We start from the raw sequence: 20,987 nt of genomic DNA on the forward strand, positions 1-20,987 counted from the left end.
GTTGATCTTTTCTGAGATCCAACTTTTGTTTCACTGATTCTATTTTTCTATTATTTATTTCATTTTCCACCGCACTAATCTTTATTATTTCCTTCCTTCTGCTAGCTTAGGTTTTAGATCACACTTGTTTCTCTAGTTCCTTCAGTGTAAAATTAGGTTGCTGATGTGAGATCTTCCATCTTTTGTAATTTGGGCATTAACTGGTATAAATTTCCTTCTGAACAGCTTCATGTATCCCATAAGTTTTGGTATGCTTTGCTTTTGCTGTCATTTGTCTTTGTTTTCTAATTTACCTGTGATTTCTTCTTTGACTCATTGTCTGTGTGCTGTTTAATTTCCATAGAGTTGTCAATTTTCCTATTTTCCTTCTGTTAATGATTTCTAGCTTCATTCCACTGTGCTCTGAAATGTGTCTGAAAGGACTTTGTGTGACTTCCGTAATTTTAAATGTATTGAAACTTGTTTTGTAGCCTAACTTATGGTCTCTTCTGGAGAACGTTTGATGATATGCTTGTGAGGAGTGTAATCTTCTACTGTTGTTGGGTGTGGTCTTTGAAATACGTCTGTTATGTTTAGTTGGTTTAGGGTGTTGAGTCATTCCTTTCCTTACTGACTTTGTGTCTAGATGTTCTCTCCATTATTGAAAGTGGAGTATTGAAGTCTTCAACTACTATTTTAGCCTCCATGTGTTTGTGTTTTTTACGTTTTTTTCCCTGTAATTCATTCCTAATCTCATAGCGCTGTGGTCAAAAAAGATGCTTGATATGATTTCAGTTTTCTTAAAGTTACTGAGGCTTGATTTGTGACCCAAGATGTGATCTATCCTGGAGAATGTTCCGTGCGCACTTGAGAAGAAAGTGTAATCTGCTGGTTTTGGATGGAATGCCCTATAAATATCAAGTAAATCTATCTGGTCTATTGTGTCATTTAAAGCTTGTGTTTCTTTATTTGTTTTTCTTTTGGATGATATGTCCATTGATGTAAGTGAGACGTTAAAGTCCCCCACTATTATTGTGTTACTGTCGATTTCCTCTTTTATAGCTGTTAGCAGTTGCCTTATGTATTGCAGTGCTCCTATGTTGGGTGCCTATATACTTATAATTGTTATATCTTCTTCTTGGATTGATCCCTTGATCATTATGTAGTGTCCTTCCTTGTCTCTTGTAACATTCTTTCTTTTAAAGTCTATTTTATCTGATATGAGTATTGCTATTCCAGCTTTCTTTTGATTTCCATTTGCATGGAATATCTTTTTCCGTCCCCTCACTTTCAGTCTGTATGTGTCCCTAGGTCTGAAGTGGGTCTCTTGTAGACAGCATATAGATGGGTCTTGTTTTTGTATCCATTCAGCGAGTCTGTGTCTTTTGGTTGGAGCATTTAATCCATTTACGTTTAAGGTAATCATTGATATGTATGTTCCTATGACCATTTTCTTCATTGTTTTAGGTTGTTTTTGTGGGTTCTTTTCTTCTCTTGTGTTTCCCACTTATTGAAGTTCCTTTAGCATTTGTGGTAGAGCTGGTTTGGTAGTGCTGAATTCTCTTAGCTTTTGCTTGTCTGTAAAGCTTTTGATTTCTCCATCGAATCTGAATGAGATCCTTGCTGGGTAGAGTAATCTTGGTTGTAGGTTCTTCCCTTTCATCACTTTAAGTATATCATTCCACTCCCTTCTGGTTTGTAGAGTTTCTGCTGAGAAATCAGCTGTTAACCTTATGGGAGTTCCCTTGTATGTTATTTGTCATTTTTGCCTAGCTGCTTTCAATAATTTTTCTTTGTCTTTAATTTTTGCCCATTTGATTACTATGTGTCTTGGCATGTTTCTCCTTGGGTTTATCCTGTATGAGACTCGCTGCGCTTCCTGGACTCGGGTGGCTATTTCCTTTCCCATGTTAGGGAAGTTTTCGACTATAATCTCTTCAAATATTTTCTCGGGTCCTCTCTCTCTCTCTTCTCCTTCTGGGACCCCTATAATGAGAATGTTGTTGCATTTAATGTTGTCCCAGAGGTCTCTTAGGCTGTCTTCATTTCTTCTCATTCTTTTTTCTTGCTTCTGTTCTGCAGCCGTGAATTCCAGCATCCTGTTTTCCAGGTCACTTATCCATTCTTCTGCCTCAGTTATTCTGCTATTGATTCCTTCTAGCGTCATTTTCATTTCAGTTATTGTATTGTTCATCTCTGTTTGTTCTTTAATTCTTCTAGGTCTTTGTTAAACATTTCTTGCATCTTCTCGATCTTTGCCTCCATTCTTTTTCAAAGGTCCTGGATCATCTTCACTATCATTATTCTGAGTTCTTTTTCTGGGAGGTTGCCTACGTCCACTTCTTTTAGTTGTTTTTCTGGAGCTTTATCATGTTCCTTCATCTGGTACATAGTCCTCTGCCTTTTCATCTTGTCTATCTTTCTGTGAATGTGGTTTTTGTTCCACAGGCTGCAGGATTGTAGTTCTTCTTGCTTCTGCTGTCTGCCCTCTGGTGGATGAGGCTATCTAAGAGGCTTGAGCAAGTTTCCTGATATCTTAGATTAATTTTTAAGTGTATTTTCTGCCAAACTGTATATGGCTACTGGTGACCCAGTTTCAGTATCGAATAGCTGCCATTTAGACTCTAGTTATTTTTGGAAAATCTCTCTCTTCAGAATGCAGCAATTCAGTGAGCACTGAGTTTTCCATGTGCCAAGCATACCTCCTATATACCAGCCACTCCTCTAAGGACTCATCTAGAGGCACAGAGGTGAAAGAGCCTTTGCTGTCAGGGAGCTGGCATTCCAGTGAGGGAGACAATACATGAGGTGTAATTTTCTCAGACAAGTGAATGATGAGCAGGCATCTTCTATGTGACTGCTGGAGCCACTGGACTTGTCTAGTAGGATTCCCTGCTAGTGTTGGAGGGTCTCCTGCAGAGGCAGGGGGTGGCTGTGGCTCACTGTGGGGACAAGGACAGTGGCAGCAGAGGTTCTGGGAAGTACTCCTTGGCATGAGCCCTCCCAGAGTTCCCTTTAACTACTATTTTAGAACTGTCACTTTCTCTCTTAAATTCTGTCAGTGTTTTGCCTCATATATTTGGGGGATCTGTTATTTGGGGCCTATATATTTATTGTATCTTCTAGATAAGTGTTATATCTTCTACATGAATCAACCCTTTTATCCACATATAATGTCTTTTTTGTCTCTCGTAACAGTTTGTACTTAAAGTCTATTGTTTTCTGATATTAGTACAGCCACCCCAGCTCTCTTCTATTTACTATTTGCATGGAGTATCTTTCTCTGTTCTTTCACTTTTCAACATCTTTGTATGTTTGTATCCAAAATTAGTCTCTTATAGACAGTAAATTGTTTGATTTTTTTTTTTTTTTCGGTACACGGGCCTCTCACTGTTGTGGCCTCTCCCGTTGCGGAGCACAGGCTCCAGACGCGCAGGCTCAGTAGCCATGGCTCACGGGCCCAGCCGCTCCGCGGCATGTGGGATCTTCCCGGACCAGGGCATGAACCCGTGTCCCCTGCATTGGCAGGTGGGCTCTCAACCGCTGCGCCACCAGGGAAGCCCTGATTATGTATTTTTTAATTCATTCTGCCAATCTTTTGATTGGAGAATTTAATCCACTTACATTTAACGTAATTACTGATAAGGAAGGACTTACTTTTGCCATTTTGATATATTTTTTAATAAGTCTTATGCTCTTTTTTGTTTCTCAGGGATAGTTTCTGGCAATTTTATCTATCAATGGGTATAATTTCTAGTTTCTCTTTACGCTTCATAAATTTTTTTTTGAGCACTATACATTTTGAATACAGTAATGTGGTAATTCTGGAATTGTCCCCCTTCTCAGGGTTTATGTTTCGAGGGGTCCGCTGTGGCGTTGTTTGGTTTAGTGACTTTTCTAAACTATTTTTATAAAAATCTGTGTATATTTTTCACCATGTATGGCCTCTGAAGTTCTTGTTTTCTTCACTTTTTTAATTAAAAAATAATTTGTTTATTTATTTTGGCTGTGCTGGGTCCTAGTTGCGGCATGCAGACTTCTTAGTTGTGGCACGCATGTGGGATCTAGTTCCCCGACCAGGGATCGAACCCTGGCCCCCTTCATTGGGAGCGAGGAGTCTTACCCACTGGACCACCAGGGAAGTCCCTGAAGTCCTTGTTTCCTTAGATTGTATTCAGCTAGTGTTTGGACAGAGATTGTTTTTTGAACTCAAGGGGGAGTGGGAGAGACAGAGAGAGGAAGAGAAAGAAGGGGGAGGACGAGCAGGAGAAGGAGACACGGGAAGAAACTGAGAAGAAGTGAGAAGGAGAAAAGGAAAGAAAAATCTTCCTTCCGTTCGTTGCAAGTTGGCTCTGTGCCGGGATCTCCTTCAACACTGAAGCCGTTTATGACTCAGCCTTCCCCCACGTCCTGCCTGCACTCATCCCGGAGACCAGCAGTAATGAAGGCTTGGGGTCTTCTCAGGTCTTTTCTAAGCACGTGTCCTGCCCTAGGCATCTGCATGGCTGTCTGAATTCCCCGACGTATGAGGGTTCGCCCAGATTTTCCCCAGAGGTTTTCGTTACTCAGTTGTTTTGTCTCGTCACCTACAAATTGGCACTTGCCATCTACCTCTGCAAGGGTCAGCTGCTGACCTTCAGCACCCCCTGAAAGGAGTTCAGGGCGGAGAGCAGAAATGAGGCACTCTGGGCTCTGGGGAAAACAGGCAGAACAGGTCTTCAAGTAGATATTTTTAGAAGATTTTATGAGCCCAATTCTTGCATCTCCTCATATCTAGAAAAGCACTAAAATCCTTCATGGTGAACTCTGCTCCTCGTGACCAGCAGTAACCTTCATGAGACTAGTGGAAACCTGCAAAAAATATGTGCTTGACTGCACGTACTCCCCCTTCATCAAAATCACATCTATACTGACTTCTCTGCCGCCTCTTCAGAGCTGTTTCTCAGAGCTCTCTGAAACGCTGTCTCCCGGGCTCCAGTCCTCATTTTGCCCCAGATAAAACTTAACTCACAACTCTCACGCTGTGCCTTTTTTTCAGTCGACAGTCTCGACTGTCATCTTTCACCCTCGGCAGCTGCCTCACTATCTCCCTCCCTGACTGAGCTCTGAGCTCCGCCAAACAAAGACAAGCCCCTCACCTCAGTCCTTCCTGCAGCTTCCAGACAGGTTAGGACAGACAGATGAGGAAGGCCGGCTCTGTTCCCTGGGTAATCGGGGACTGGGAAACAAGGCTGGTGCTAAGCTGGAAGGAGGGTGGGGAAAGGGTGAATAAAAATGTCTCGGCGCTTTCCTACTTTTATAACCTGTTCTTGACTCTGAGTTAAACCTTGGCTTATTTTCCACCCTTCTGGCGCTTTTGTTTGAGTTTTTGATGTTTCTGTGCAGGGATGGGCCCTCCTTCTGCCTGCTCTGCCGTCTTTGGTGACATCACTCACATTTGGTGCTGTTTTAACATGTAAAATAACAACTTTGGTCATAATAATGGGCTACTCTATAAGAGCACTAAAAGTCATGCTTTTTTAGCCAAACGATTAGCCTCTTTACTAGTTTGGTCAATTTAGGGCTGCACGGAACAGAGTAAGGCTCTGGATGCAAAGCACAGGGGTATGTCCTGAGGTATCTCCACGTCTGGCTTTATTTTGTCTCTGGAAGGGCCAGCAATTCAGTGGTAATTTATCTTTTCCTTGGCGGTAGATTGAGAACCCATCAAAACAAAATGTATTCCTGTAATGTTACTCTCTTTTTTTCTATAGGTTAAACATGGGCAATGCGTTTAAGTTAATCACAGATTTTGTGCTTGTCACTCAGACCATCAGGTAGAGTAAACGTCCCTGCATGTGAATTTCCTATAAGCAGCTGAACATCTTTAAGTACGAAAAACCATGATAATAATTGAAACACTTCATCTCGTACAGGATCTCACTAAGTGAATTATGCGATGACAAAGATGACAACGTTGTGTTGGCATTTAAACAACTAAGTGAAGCATTCGACAGAAAACCTGGGGGAAGAGAACGACCCTGACCGTGTCCAATTTTCCTGAGTCCTGTGCGCCTAGGAGACAGAGATAGCCAGAATGCCACCCTTTGAGTTTCAGGACGTGGGTCACTGCCCCTTCCTCCATGACTAAGAGGAGGCTTGCAAACAACCCCTTGTTCCCTGTGACCATCCTCAACACACCCTCCAAATTCTCGCGCTTTGTCTCATAAAGGATTAGCTGAACTGCTTTCTCTTGCTGACCAACTGGACAAAATACCTGCTAACTTGACCAAATATTAGTCAGGCTTCTCCCATCTGCCCCACAAGTCCCTGAGCTTTAATCCACCCTTAGGCTCCTTCTGAAAGCTGCCCAGAGGGGTCCCCAGATCACCTGTCCCTGCCCCAACCCCAGGTAACTGTGAGGTCTACTGTGCAATCACACCACACACACCCCCATTCTTCTCACCTGATCATTTCCAGCCTTGTTTACTAATCCCTATACATTGAAGATCTTTTTCTGCTGACCTTTGAGACCCCCGCACATCCCACGGTCAGAGTGTTTTCCCTTTGCAGTGGGCTTTTCCAATAAATCTCTTCTTACCTAAGTCCAGATTTGTTTTTGATCTGATTTTCTCGCTACGCTAAAGACGTAAAAGACATTACTTAACTAAAGTATAGATTTCACCTTTACTGAACAGTGTATATAAAGATATCTTAGGGTGGAAAGTTTTTCGTTAGATATCTAAGTTCTCATCAGGAATTCTAACATTTTTCTTCTAAGAGTTTTAGCTTGTGTAATAGCTCTGCTAAATGTCTCAAACAATTACTACTTTGGCTTGAAACGCTAATGATTTTTTTTAAAGGCAGAAATAAAACCCAAGTTAAAATTATATGACATCAAACACGGTAGCAGTGAGCTGAACTCTTCAAAGTAGTTTCAGGTGTCCAGTTATTACATGTTTCTAAATGTCCTGCATTCTTCCCCCAGGCAGACCCCAGGTTCTGAGCACATTTTCCATGTCCCTGAGACCAGTGGGGACACAACTACAGAGACTAGGCTGTGAGCCATTGAGAGCGCTCCACGTGGAATAAAGCACATCTGCCAGCGTCACCAGTACGTCTAGATTTATTGCCTGCGTGTCCACGTTAGCCTTGCTCGCCTTCCTTAACCGCTGCTTTCTGTGACCTCATTTGTGTGTCCTCCCCTGCGTATCCCGGGAGCTTATCCCTCTGTCTTGGGCTCACCCACCTCTGTCCCTGCTTTTGCTCTTGGCTAGACTGTGGCGTCAAACTAGATTCTCCTCGAAATCTGCCTCAATGAGTACTTTTTCTTTCCTGCTCCTAATTGAGCACATCTTCAGACACAGAAGGGAACAGCCTTGACTAATGGCACAAATCGTAGAGTTACTTCCCAGATAGGCTTTGATGCTGATGTTAAGGAGTGAAGACAGACAAGCAGCAAGGACCCTGCTGACGTTGCCTGGGCAAGTGGCTGGCTGGGCACTAATGCCAAGAACAGCAATAGCTAGAGATGTTGCCTTTACCAGAGTGTTTGTCAAATACACAGCACTCACGCGCACATGTGTGCACACACATGCCTATTTTTCCATCTAAGTCTCTTACACAGCTAAGCTTGACAAGTATATATCTGGCTGTATTCTGCTGTTTTATACCTTTATTTTCGTTTAAAGGGGACTGAGATGTTCACTTTAGCTTTACTGCGTTTGTCCAGAGTCTCGAGTGGGGAAGGGGATGGCCATGCACCCCGTTTCCCTCATCTCTCACAGCATGCTGGGACAGCTGTAAGCAGACCCACTCCTTGTAGGGAATTGACGGTTCACATTAAATAACATATGTCAATGCAATAATGTCTTTTATTATTCTGTTAACACGCAATCTAACGAATTCCTGATTTAGATATGTGCAAATCCAACCTCATACACTTCTGTCAATAGGTTTTTCTTGAATGACCTATTGATAATCATTATTCTTGGAATAATTTTAAAGAGAGAAAAGAAAATATGATTCTATAGTTTTGTAATAATGCTACTAACAATGCATATTAATCACAGAATCTGTATTTTGACGTGTCTCTGAAGATGAGTGCATCCTCCAAATCCTTCTTTTTATTTAGTAATCGTCAGCATCACCGGCACAGATGGCAAGCAGAGCCTTCTCGTAATGCCCTGAAGCGAAATGCTGAAAAGAAGAAAATGTAATGTATTTGAAATACAATGTCATAGTATTTCTAAAAAGAAGCATAATTCCTCTGAACTATAGAATGAAAGGCCGTGGGCCGTTAGCATCACAAGAATTATTTATTTTTTTCATCTAAATATTTAATATGCCCTGAGAACTATTCCCTGGAAGTTACTGAAAAATAATACCATGGTTATAATCGATAGAACGAAGTTTATATAAAGTCGATGGAACCCTAATGTGTTTTTATAAGAAGAATAACTTCCAGTAGAATCAAATCTTCTCAACTTGAAAGATGTGTCCTCATTTATTGTTGTAAATCAGTGTAGAGTCTGGAGGGCAGATTGGGCAATATGCCTCAGATGGCTTAAAAATGTTTATACTCATTAATGCAGAAATTCTACTTCAAGAAATCTGTCCTAAGGAAATAATGATCAATTATTGATGAGCCCAAGATTTACGCTCCAAAATATACACCATAATATTATGTATAATAGTGAAAAAGTAAAAAGCAATAAATAATAATGTGGGGCAGTTTATGTACTTTAGAACTTTTACAGTGGGATCCATGATTTAATAAAAATATTACTTTAAGTAGTAAAACATTTTTTAAAAGAAAACATGTACAAAAAAATTTTGTTATTGGTTATCTGTGGTGGAGAATTAGGGCCATTTTAATCCTTTCATCATGCTTCCGTAGTTTCTAAGTTTTCCAAAGAAATGATAGTAATAAATAAAAGGAATTATAAAACTTATCTTTGTTAAAAGTCAACTCTCACATCCATGTTCTCTTACGCAAGTAAGTTGTGTAATTATAATTCACTGCCTTAAATGCACATAGTAAAGTTGCATTAATCGTATGTGAATATTAGTAGATTTTGAGGTGGCTGTCCTTAATTGCTGTATAGGTATTAGAACTTCAATGAGGAATGTTTAGCACCACTAAAAGTTTAAGGTTTTGAAGGTGGCTGTAAGGAGAGTTTTGTCAAAGACGAAGGAGGAAGATGTCTCTTAAATGCTCCCTTAACCCTTCCTCTTGGAAACCGCTTCAGCTCCCCGAGGGCCTACAAGGCCTTCTGGGTTGTGTGATCTCGTCCTCCTTGGGTTGTCAAGTTTCTTCCGTATCTTGCAATAAACTAAAAAGCTATTTTATGCAATTGAAAATTTCAATGGAAACAACGTGGACAAGATAACAGGACTTAGCTATGTGCAAAGTATACATTAAGATACGTTCTAGGGCCCTGTGCTTGGGTTAGTGCTCTGAGAGTGCCGTCTTGAATACTTTTTTGAACAAGGGGTCAAACGTTTTCATTTTCCGTGGGGTGCCCCAAATTACATAGATGGTCCTACATATTCTGATAGTTCTTTGCTAGGTTTCATCCAAATCCAGGCTCAAGCTTAGGTGTATCAGAATGAAGAAACCACCGGCCTGTTGACTTCTGAGTCATTGCTTCTTGGCATGAGCTTCAAGGGCTCATGGGATGGCAGTGTGCAGAATTTTGCACCCGTGTGATGGGATCTGACTGGCTGCCCCCTCCTATGACAACACAGGAGAGCTGATCTCAGAAAGCTCTTCACAATTAATGGGCTCTTCTGGCGAAACGTTTTCTTGCTGGTGCTCATCATGCTTGGCCATTTAGCTTGTGGAGCCTCATCACATGGTTGTGGGATGAATAGTTTGCATGACAAACCAATGACTTTTGCTTAACACACATCAAAGAGGGATAAGTTTTTTCACCGAGGTGAAGGGATTTTTCTCACCTGTCGGTGCACTAAGGCTGCCTGACCTACTAATGTAGATGATCCCAGCCAGAATAGTTAACTTTTTAGATTCCACCGTGAGGTTACTTAAATTACAGCTCTTGTTTCAGTTTCGAAAAGGATCACATATGGCTGCAAATAAGTCACGAGGAGAAGACTTACTTTGATGTCATGGAAGAGGGGCTTCCCGTATCTCTCTTTGTATCGTTTCCTTATGGTCATCAGGTCTATTTCACTTCTGGCAATGAGAATCCTGATCACGGTTTTATTATGGAAACCGAAGTCCTAAAAGACACAGCCCAGGGGAGAAAAACAAAAAGGAAACAGCAACTTAAAGTCAGTCTTTCTAAAATCGACTCATCCTCTTTTCTGTGGCTGTGGGCTCCTGGTCCTGTATCCCTCAAGCCCTGGCATCCCCACCCACGGGCATCAACTCAGACTCCGCCTCCCCTCTGTGACCCGGCCCCCCTGCACTGTACACACACAGTCAAGTGGTCCATCTACCCTGCTTCTTAAATGCCCTCTAATCTCTATTTTCAGGGTCACAGCCTTGATGCTGGCCCTCATCACTTCACCTGATTCTGCAATAATCCTCCCTTTCATTTAAAAAAACATTTTTTTATTGGAGTGTAGTTGATTACAATGTTGTGTTAGCTTCTGCTGTACAGCAAAGTGATTCAGTTATACATGTACATATATATAGATAGATAGATAGATAGATAGATATAGATATATAATCTCCACTCTTTTTTAGATTCTTTTCTCATATAGCCTATAACAGAGTGTTGAGTAGAGTCCCCTGAGCTATGTAGTAGGGCCTTATTAGTTATCCATTTTATACATAGTAGTATGTATATGTCAGTCCCAATCTCCTAATTTATCCCTCCCCCCTTTCCCCCTGGCCACCATAAGCTTGTTTTCTACATCTGAGACTCTATATAATTCTCCCTTTTAAACCTGGTCAACCTCCCACTGTCTCCTGAACACTGCATCTTAAGATGCAAATCTGATCATGTGCTCTTTCTAGGTAAAAATTCTTCCTGGGTTGGGAGGTGGGTCCCAACTCTGTTAGATGAACGTCAGCGTTTCTAAGACGGCAATTATATTTTTATTTTATCGTCTGCTTATTGTGGAAAACTGTAAAAGTAAGAATTCCAGGTACTCAAAATATTTACTGATTTAACCTCCAATACTGAAAAATACACAGCCGTCCCTTTCCGTGTACTAGGTCTGGAACGAATACCACTTTACAAAGCAAGTTCAGCTTGTCTGTTCAAACGGAGTACTGGTGACACCCAGTGGCCAGGAAGCAGCTAATTGTTGATGCCTGAATGTTTCGGGTATAGACCTGCTAACAAACTTTTCCATAATTTGAAGTGATAAAAATGAATGATCCAACCAACTTCCCATATTTAAGTTGTGTATCATTCGCTTAGAATACACAGGAGAAAAACAGAGATTTTCTTTGGTGAGAGCTGGTGAAAACAGCTTTTGAATAATACTTGACATTGGCAGGAGGCCCTTGTATATGAACACTCTGATTACTGGAATATACACTCCTCTGCTGTACCTGCAAACTGTTCGTGAGTACACATACCTTCCTTTTTGCATTGACACACACAGCAAGGGTAAAGTTTTTATTTAGTGTTAGGATAATTGGCCCTCACTTTGGGCACAATTGGAATCGGAGTAATGTGATTATTTTCCCAAGGTCATTCACAAGTGAAGCTTTACGCTTTTTGTCGGAGAAGGAAACGGTTGATGTCATCCAACATCCTTGCCCAATACACTTTTAAATATATAGTTAATCAAATCCACCTTTATTCTTGGAAATAGAATCAAAAAGAAGCAGAGGACTGTGAGCTCTGATCTTGATCCTGTGTTCTGAGGATACATGGGTTCTGGTACCTAATAAAAAATACTTGCACATCAATAAAAATAAAAATAAATAAAATATTCTTGATGATTAACATATTATCCAAGCTTGCTGGCTACCTCTAAGAAGCTGGTCTATGACAATTACTTTGAGGATAAAACACTCCCGTGAAATTATGGTACCACTGAATTGTTTTTAATGATTTTCTTTGAGTTTTCAGGGCTATGACATGTATAGTGATTTGTATGAGACCTTTTCATTTTGTAAATATTTTTGTGCACGTTGTGGTTGAGGTATGCATTGTCTCATGCACATAAGTGTTTGTTTCTTTGAAAATGAATGCACCAAAGATGTGCAGTTGACTATCACCCGAAACTAAAAAACATTCTCACTTAATTACAAAAATAGCTTTAGAGTTTATTGTTGTCTAGATGTCTCGTTTTAAGTGTTTTTTTTAAATAATACTTTATGTTTAAAAATAAGCACTCACGTTTTGTGTTTTTAAAGTTCAGGAATGCAGCCATTTCTTTCTGAGAGTTTGTAATGTTTTGACATTTTCTGCTTGATGCCATATGTTGTGTAATTGCCTGAGTATGAGGGGGTGGTCTTCATATGTGGTAAAAGTATTTGGACCTACCAGTTTCTCCAGATACTAAGAAATGCTAAAGCACATCTCCTTGCGGGGAGAGGCCCCAAGGAATACTTCTTAGGTACCTCTGTTTGATACGGAAAGCAGAGCATTATCTTTATTTGATGGGTCTCATTTTGGTGTATAATATATTTCTTCACTGGAGCATATTTTCTTTGAAATTAATATATTTGCATACAAATTCAAATATGGGAATCAATATTTAAATAACTGAAGTAAAACTAGTCCTTTGAGAAAGTAGACATGATTTCTGGGGAAATTTTAAAAATAGGTGGCTCATACTTACATGGATTGCACTGTATAATCTGTAAGCAAAATAGGCTGGTTTGTCTCGAACACAGAGAACTAGGAAAAATCAGAGAGAAAAGAAAGTTTGGGAGTGACAGTACATGTTTTCTTCAAAATTTGGGAAACAATGAGAATGCTTTTTTTTTTTTTCCAGTTACAATCCTGGAAGACTGATATTTTGTGAGTTCTCTGTGGGATCCCTCACTGTACCTTGTATTAAAATGTCAACATTTAGAATAGCGGTAAAACCATAACCTTCTTTACAAGGGAAAGGAAGTTAGTATGTACAAGATGAATTTAAAGGTGTGAGATCCCAATTACCTGAGAATTCAAGATTTCCTAGTGTGAAAGTTGACAGCTGTTAGGAAGGGTATGGGTTCATGAAAGTTATTAGCTTGCCAGTTTAGTGCATTGTATCAGTAGCTGATGCATGTTTCCTCTACAGAGTTAACATTCTGTCTAAATAATTAAATTCAGGGGAAAGTGACTCAATCAAGAGCTTGCTCATGCATCTTTAATTCAATCAGAGCTAATCAGCATTCATTGTGCCAAACATTATTACTCACCAATTGCAACTAGCAGCTCTTGAAAGGATCCATCATAACATTCATTAATGGCATCTACTATGTCTTGCCCAGAAATAGTTTGAAATTCCTGGAAAACTTCAACAAATCGATATAATTCAAAGGAGATTTTATGAATATTATAAATTTAAAATGCAAACATGGATTTGATTGCTTATACACAGTGAAGGTAAATAAAGTATAGGGGTGGGTGTTGGGTTGCAGTAGGCCATCTTTTAAAATTTTTTAATGGACTTTTGTGTGTTTTATATAGTAGAAAAAAAACAAAAAAGTATTTTAAAAAATAAGGGAGACAGGAAGGTACAGCAGTTTGGGGAAAGTTGAACAAAGTAGGACCAGTAAGGCAGCTTCACAGAAATCACGACTTCAGTAATAATGACCTTGGTTCATTACAGACTGTGTTCACCATATTCTTTTTTTTTTTTTTTTTTTGCGTTACGCGGGCCTCTCCATGCTGTGGCCTCTCCCGTTGGGGAGCACACGCTCCGGACGCGCAGGCTCAGCGGCCACGGCTCACGGGCCCAGCCGCTCCGTGGCATGTGGGATCCTCCTGGACCGGGGCACGAACCCGAGTCCCCTGCATCGGCAGGAGGACTCTCAACCACTGCGCCACCGGGGAAGCCCTCACCATATTCTTTTTAAGACAACATATGATGCACCTAACAGGAGATAGGTAATATAGGTGAGTAAGTTCTCCATCAGAAATAGAGGTGGTTTTAAAAAGTTTAGTATTGAAAGGTTATGTGATTCATTTACTGGCAAAATAAAATTCTAGGGGAACTTCCTCCTTAGCAATGTTATTAGATGAGGCACATCTCTATAAACATAACCCCAAAGAGGTACCTTTGAGATAACTGGCTTTCCTCTCTTTATATGTAACACTCCCCTTTCCCAATTACCTGCTTGCTTTTTATTCTCTAATCAGGGGATAGCTGTAAAGAACAGAGGGCAGTTACCCAGCCATAGCTGCTGGTAGCTCTTGTTACACAGGATCATTTGCAAAAGAGTTTTGTGCTCCCCTGTCCTCTTCTGGCAGGCCTCCCACAGCACCTGAAACATCACAGGCCGCCAGGTGGCACCGCGGCCGCAGGCTGGCGTGCCCAGCCAAGGTCCCGCGGTTGCCCCAGGGCTGGCCCGTTACCATGGCGTCCTGGGCAGCTGTGGCAGGGCCCGTGTACTCTTCTTCCCTGGTTCCCTGTGAAGTAAGCACAGGTTTCACTCTGTAAGTGCTCTGAATTGACAACTTAGTAGGGTTACCGGGACACAAATCTTTGAGCCACCAAATACACTGGAGACTCCTAAGAAAGTTCTATCATTAGTCGGAGCTAGTCTACATTTCTTGGGTACTTTATGCAATGCAGGTCTTTTAAAAAATGTGGGCACTTTTCATTTTTTCTTGGTAGCCGAGGTAATCTTTCAAAGGAGTTGACAAGTTTTTCGCTTTTCCAATTCCCTGGGCGGTATCTCCGCCGCCCAACCCCTTCAAACAGCGCCCACTGCCTGGCCGGCTGGTAGTGACGGGATTTTAACATCGTCAGAAGGAAAAGGCAGAGAGAAAGCGTGAGTTAATGCTCGGTCTCTGACTTGTAACATCTCATATTGGCAACAGTAAAATAACCATGAAATCCAGAATGTGTGCAGTGAGAGTATTTTGTAAATTTGTTTCACTCCTGCCTCTTTGTCATATGAAGAAAGAACAGACATGGCCAAGCTGCCCTAAGAGAAATCCTTTCAAACAGGAGGGAGGGAGAGCTCACTAATGCTGGACCCTCTGGTCCCTGAGGGTTATGAGGACCAGAGGGCAGAAAGAGAGACATGTGATGAGACAGTTTATTTAAGCTTTCCTTTCCTTTGGGTCCCGATCTGGAGGAAATGCTTTTTTTTTTTTTCTTTTTTGACTTTGCTGGAAGAACACAGAGTACACTGTCTTCTGCTCCTGTTGTCTTTTCGGACTCTGGAAATGAACTCAGTGACACAGCAAGATAGGGCAGCCGAGGCCCTGAGGACGCCTTCCTGAATTCATCTCAGTCCCGAAGCAGCACAAATGGGCCCCAAATCTCTCATCTGCTCCTGATGGAGGAACTTGCCTGCTGGCTGACAAGCCAGCAGCGGAGCCTGACAGGTAGAGTGGTTTATGGCCACAGCAGCGCAGACCCTTTCAGCAGGCCAGGGCTGTGAGACAGACCGCGCTGGCTGGAACCCTGTGGGGAACACAGCCGGGCACTAGTGGGAGTCTTAGGCTCCAGAGGGAGCAAGGGTGAGGCCAAACCATCATGAAGGTTACTTGGTTCTGATCAAACTGAGACAGAAAAAGCAATATAAGTTAACCAGCTTAACTGGTCAAGTCTCATCTTCTCAATGGGATTTGTCCTGACCAAGCTGTGCAACATCATAACCTACCCGCCATCCCGTCCCCTGCCCTGCCGTATTCTTCATCACCTAACATGCTGTGAAATGCACCAATTTATTAGATTTCTCCATAGCTGTCTGCATCCCACGACTAGAATGCAAGCTTCTTAAGACTGGGGTCTTTGTCTCTTTTGATAATTCCCAATTGTCCTTGGCACGTTGTAGGCTTTTGAGAAATATTCACTGAGTCAATACTAAACGAAGGAAGGGAAGTTAAAGAAATACCTTTTAGATGGCAGAATTTAAACACCAGTTAGTAGAAACGGGAAGATTTTCTGGATCATTGAAGTGTTTTTTGTGATTTGCAATCAAACGATGTACCTAACTAAACACCTACGCATGCAAAGTTTGTGAGAAATATTTAAGAATTTTCTGCAGTTCTGAAATTTTTGTGAGAGATTTGATTTTTGGACATTTAACTTGAAATGGGGCCCATCTGTTTACTTCTTTGTGCAGTTAATTGCCAAAAGCACTTTAAGCAGACTGGTAGATTAAAAAAATGTGTATCAGTTTAATGTGTGATTTAGCTTTTCCCAGCAAGTGGATTTTGTCATATAAAAAGCCTAAGACAGTAGACTGGTAGGTGATGTAAACGCCAGAGAAATGGCATAAATGAGAATTGGGGTTAAGGGCAAAATAAAAATGTGAAAGGAAGAAATTAAAGGAATTAAAATCTGGCTGGAAGTATTTGGAGCCAAGTGGCTACAGATGATCCTCAGAGGCCTCAGGGCATGAGTCTGAGGCAGCATCACCGGGAGACTCCTGACAGCCAAGATGAGGACAGTTTCCATTATTTCTGTCTGTGGAAACATTTATCATCTGCAGGGTGATTTGCACATACGGATTAATCGATCTCTAAGTGACTAACTTTTCATTATTTGACAGGTAATTAGATCTCCTGTAAATCTGGTTTAATAAAGGCACAGGAAGTGCTGTGAGTCAGTTCAGTGATTGGCATTAGTCTTCAGGAAGAACGCGTTCTGGTTGAGTGGTTTTTTCTTATTAGAAATAAGCCCTGTTGGAAAATTCTTTATAGATTAAAAGCTCTTTTTTTCCCAGAAACTATGACAGTAATTTAAACACTTCACGTTTCATGAATACCTTAAAGCTTCCAATTCCCTCAATCTCTATTAATTCACAAAAAAGAGGTGTATCTGAATGTTCATGATGTCAAAAAGATGAAAGCCATGGGCGGTGTTTCCCTTGATTCTGGAAGTGAAGCTGCAGAGGGAGGGAGGAGGAAGTGATTGTAACTGCTGAAGAATTTTAGAATATGGGTACTGAGAGGGAATGGAGCAGAATGGGTTCACTTCCTTTAATTTACAGGGTAAATATCTGGAATCTCAAGAGAGCAAAATGATAAACCCAAGGACACACAGTTGACTTAGAGCCAAGAGCAAAAGATACATAGATATATACCTGGTTGTTTTACATAGAGTATCTATCTGTCTGTCTACCTATTATCTATCCGTCTTCTATCTACCTACCTATCTATATCTCTATCTATCTATCATCTATCTATGTATCTATCATCTCTCTATGTATATATGTATGTATGTATCTATCACCTACCATCTATCAAACATCTATCTATAGAGAGAGATAGGGGCAGAGAGAATAAGGATCCCAACTGGAGGGTAGAAGGAACTTGGTCACGTGACAGTGGCCCTCAGTTAGTTGGCTGGAACTCATCACCTCTTTTTGTAAGATGTCTAGACAGAGTCTCTGAAATGGTGTACACACCACAGACAGTGGTCAGAAGTGATGGACTTCTTTGATTCTCTAGTTAACGTTACATCATTTTCACTCTTGGAAATTTACTGATCCAAAGCCTAAACCAGGAGGCCCAAAATGAGCCATTAATGTAGAAGTCAGAAGTCAGTGGTCAGACTTCAAAATATTTAAACATCTATGAGAAATTATACATTTTACTAAGCATTACATGGGACTCCTGATCTTGAAATATAAGGTTTTTTGTTTTGTTTTGTTTTGCGGTACGCGGGCCTCTCACTGTTGTGGCCTCTCCCGTTGCGGAGCACAGGCTCCGGACGCGCAGGCTCAGCGGCCATGGCTCACGGGCCCAGCCGATCCACGGCATGTGGGATCTTCCCGGACCGGGGCACGAACCCGCGTCCCCTGCACCGGCAGGTGGCCTCTCAACCGCTGCGCCACCAGGGAAGCCCGAAATATAAGTTTTTTACTTCCATTTTCAATTATGAGTTAAGTGCTTTCTTTGAAATATGTATTATCTTATACTCGTAAATTGTGTTTTACATTTTAAGGGGAATATACTACGAACCCTTATAAATACATAATATTTAAGTAAACCTCATTAATTCCCCTTGGCTTCTTATAAAATGTAGGTCTTGCTTCACCATCAATTTTTATATTCTATGTTGAAAGGACAATTTTACTGCTCTGAAGAGCTATTTCAAAGTTAAACACACACACACACACACACTTAAGTTCCAACTCTAGAAATTGAACTTAAGAAGTAATACTTTATCCTGTAAAGTCATAATCCAAATTAGGTGAAACCCAGTGATAAAATAAATTGTGTATTATTTTAAAATATGTGTGTCTATACAAATAATATTATATATACAAATACACATCCTCACATTTATACTCGATCAAAAATAAAGCATTATTGTTTAATTGCAGGAAAAAGGACCTGCAATTGTGCATAAGATGGATAGCTCTATTACATCAAGGGAAAATACCGTTCACTGATTTTTTTCCCCTTGTGATTTATTTTCTCTCAAGTTTAGTTTTCAGAACTGTGTGTTTTTTCCTGAAATATAAGAGCTTTGCTTTATAAAAACACACTGCGATCCTGATTCTTGGCTGTCAGTTATTTTTAGGGGGTTTGTAGCGTAACCTTTGACGAGGTGCAGAGATTCTGAGAGGTTATGTGAATACTTGATCATTGGAATTTTACCAGATAGGAGTAGAACTGGAGTACCAATAGATGGGGTTGGAGGTGGGAGCAATCACATTTAACAGTGGAGGTGGACGTATGGTGTCTTGGGGCTGTTTTCAGGTTGGTCTCTCACTCAGCAGACGTGAAACGTCTGGCCAGCCACGGAGCCCATCTGAGTTTCCAGGGACGGGGTGCAGCCATTCGGCTCCCCTGGGGAGCTGACTCCGAGACGGAGACGAGCAGGTATCTGGTTATATTTTTTTTTGCCTTTTTAAAAAAACAATTATTGAAGTATAGCTGATTTACAATGTTGGGTTAGTTTCAGGTGTGCAGCACAGTGATTCAGTCATACACGTACACATATTGAAAAGATACCTGCACCCCTATGTTCATAGCAGCACTGTTTACAATAGCCAGGACATGGAAGCAACCTAAATGTCCATCAGCAGACGATTGGATAAAGATGTGGTCCATATATACAATGGAATACTCCTCAGCCATAAAAAAGAATGAAAGAATGCCATTTGCAGCAACATGGATGGACCTACAGATTATCATACTAAGTGAAGTAAGTCAGACAAAGACAAATACCATATAGTGCTTATATGTAGAATCTAAAACATGATACAAATGATCTTATTTACGAAACAGGTTCTTGTTAATTATGGGATGTGCTGGGGATCAACCATGGATGGGAGAGAAAAGCCAAATTTGGAAGGAGAGGTTGGACTGTGATATAGGCCTAGTGGAATGCAAAATAGTCCTAATGAAATATATTTTTTGTCTTACTAGAAAGCTTATATATTTCTTTAATAAATTGAAATAAATTTCTTTTTGGATACTAAGAAAATAAAAACGTGTTTGCTATTGAGATGCAACTCATGGACTTATAATAGGACTTCTGGTTTTATTAGGGGCAGTACTAATGCCAACACGAATTTCTGACTGGAAACTGTTGTTTTAATTTACATTATGGAGCATCAGCCCTAGAAAACCAAAAGATGAAGACCCTTCTAAATTGAGAGAATGTTTTAATTAATCTTACAACGTTGAAAAGTTAGAAAATATTCAATTGACGTTGCCAAGTAAGATTATTTTTAATATTAATAATGATTATTAAAAACTTTTTTCCTATAATGACTCAACTTCTGTCACAAATTTAAATAAGCTTATTCCTACAACACCTTACACAGAAGTCTCTAGTTGGACGATATCTATTCTCTATTGATGTTCTCATCCCAGAGATTAGAATCTTCAGAATGGGACTTGATGAATTGATACAGGCAGTTTTATGAACTATGCGGCCATGCCATGCACATCCAAATTAAACCACAGCAAACCAAATTAAACAAGAAAGCAAATTCTTGATTTTGTTTTTACAAATAGAATTTTTACTTTAATTGAAAGGTCAATAGATTTGCTCAGTACTATGCCACTTTTTTGCAGTTGAAAAATTTGAAGAAATCCAACCAGCCCTAGTCACCAATCTCTCCTCCGTCTGGGGCAGCTAATACTTGCTTCCTCTGGAACCTTTCCTTTTGGATTTCTTTATTCCTAATTCAACACTGACAATAACTTGGGCACAAAACAAAGAGTAAAAAAATGTAAAATCCTTGTTGCCTGGCAACGAATGGAATTGTTAGTTTGTGTTCTTATCTGGCTGATATATTTATTCATTCTTAAATTGTAGAGTACAGTATAAAGTTTTTAATCACAATAAACACACATTACAGAAACCACACCTCCTGTGTTTCATTGGATGTGTTAATCCACCCCGAAGGAGGAAGATAGCAAAATTGCCCAATCAGAAAAGAAGGAAAATGAAGTAATCACTTAAATTTGCACACTGCCATTGATATTTTAAAGGAAAAAATATCATTATCAATAGTCATTTTCTCATTGTAACTATTTTCTGTATATAGACTAGTTCTAGACAGGGTAGAAAGAATTCTTAATTTTTATCTTTCTTGTGTAAAGTAATACAATACTTTAACTTGAGAAATAAAGTTGTTCATTTTTGTAAAAAAAAAAACTTTGTAGCATTAAAAAAAAAAAGAACTCTCTCTAGGTAAAAGTTTGAACCTGCAATTTCAGAAAGAAAAATTAGCATATGGCTGTGGGTCTATTTTCTGGAGTGGTTGGGAGATTTTCTGTATTTTTTTCCTGACCTGATGTTCCCTTGTTTTCTTTCATTCTATAAGTTCTATAACCTGGACTGGAACATCGAGTTCCATCCACTGCTCTCCCTGCTAGAAGATGGCTAGTCAACAATCTGAGTGATAACACAGAGGAACCGAAATAGCTTTTCTTGCCTAAATTCAAGCCCCTTGTTTCCTGCTG

The 20,987-nt window shown here is 40.3% G+C and overlaps 1 protein-coding gene across 1 annotated transcript in view; it reads right to left on the minus strand.

Annotated features, from left to right (window-relative positions):
• Nucleotides 1-7,815: 7,815 nt before the first annotated feature.
• ANXA10 (annexin A10) overlaps nt 7,816-20,987 on the minus strand; it is a 66,467-nt gene continuing 53,295 nt past the window's right edge. Inside the window, exons 7-12 of the mRNA XM_007457378.1 lie at nt 14,457-14,510; nt 14,272-14,365; nt 13,298-13,393; nt 12,730-12,788; nt 10,081-10,203; nt 7,816-8,157 (exon numbers count right to left, since the gene is read on the minus strand). Of these exons, the coding sequence (XP_007457440.1) occupies nt 8,089-8,157; nt 10,081-10,203; nt 12,730-12,788; nt 13,298-13,393; nt 14,272-14,365; nt 14,457-14,510 (495 nt within the window). The 3' untranslated portion in view covers nt 7,816-8,088. The remainder of the gene's footprint in view (nt 8,158-10,080; nt 10,204-12,729; nt 12,789-13,297; nt 13,394-14,271; nt 14,366-14,456; nt 14,511-20,987) is intronic.

The sequence above is a fragment of the Lipotes vexillifer genome, unplaced genomic scaffold (genome assembly GCF_000442215.2).
Source record: "Lipotes vexillifer unplaced genomic scaffold, Lipotes_vexillifer_v1.1 scaffold668, whole genome shotgun sequence".
Taxonomy (NCBI): domain Eukaryota; kingdom Metazoa; phylum Chordata; class Mammalia; order Artiodactyla; family Lipotidae; genus Lipotes; species Lipotes vexillifer.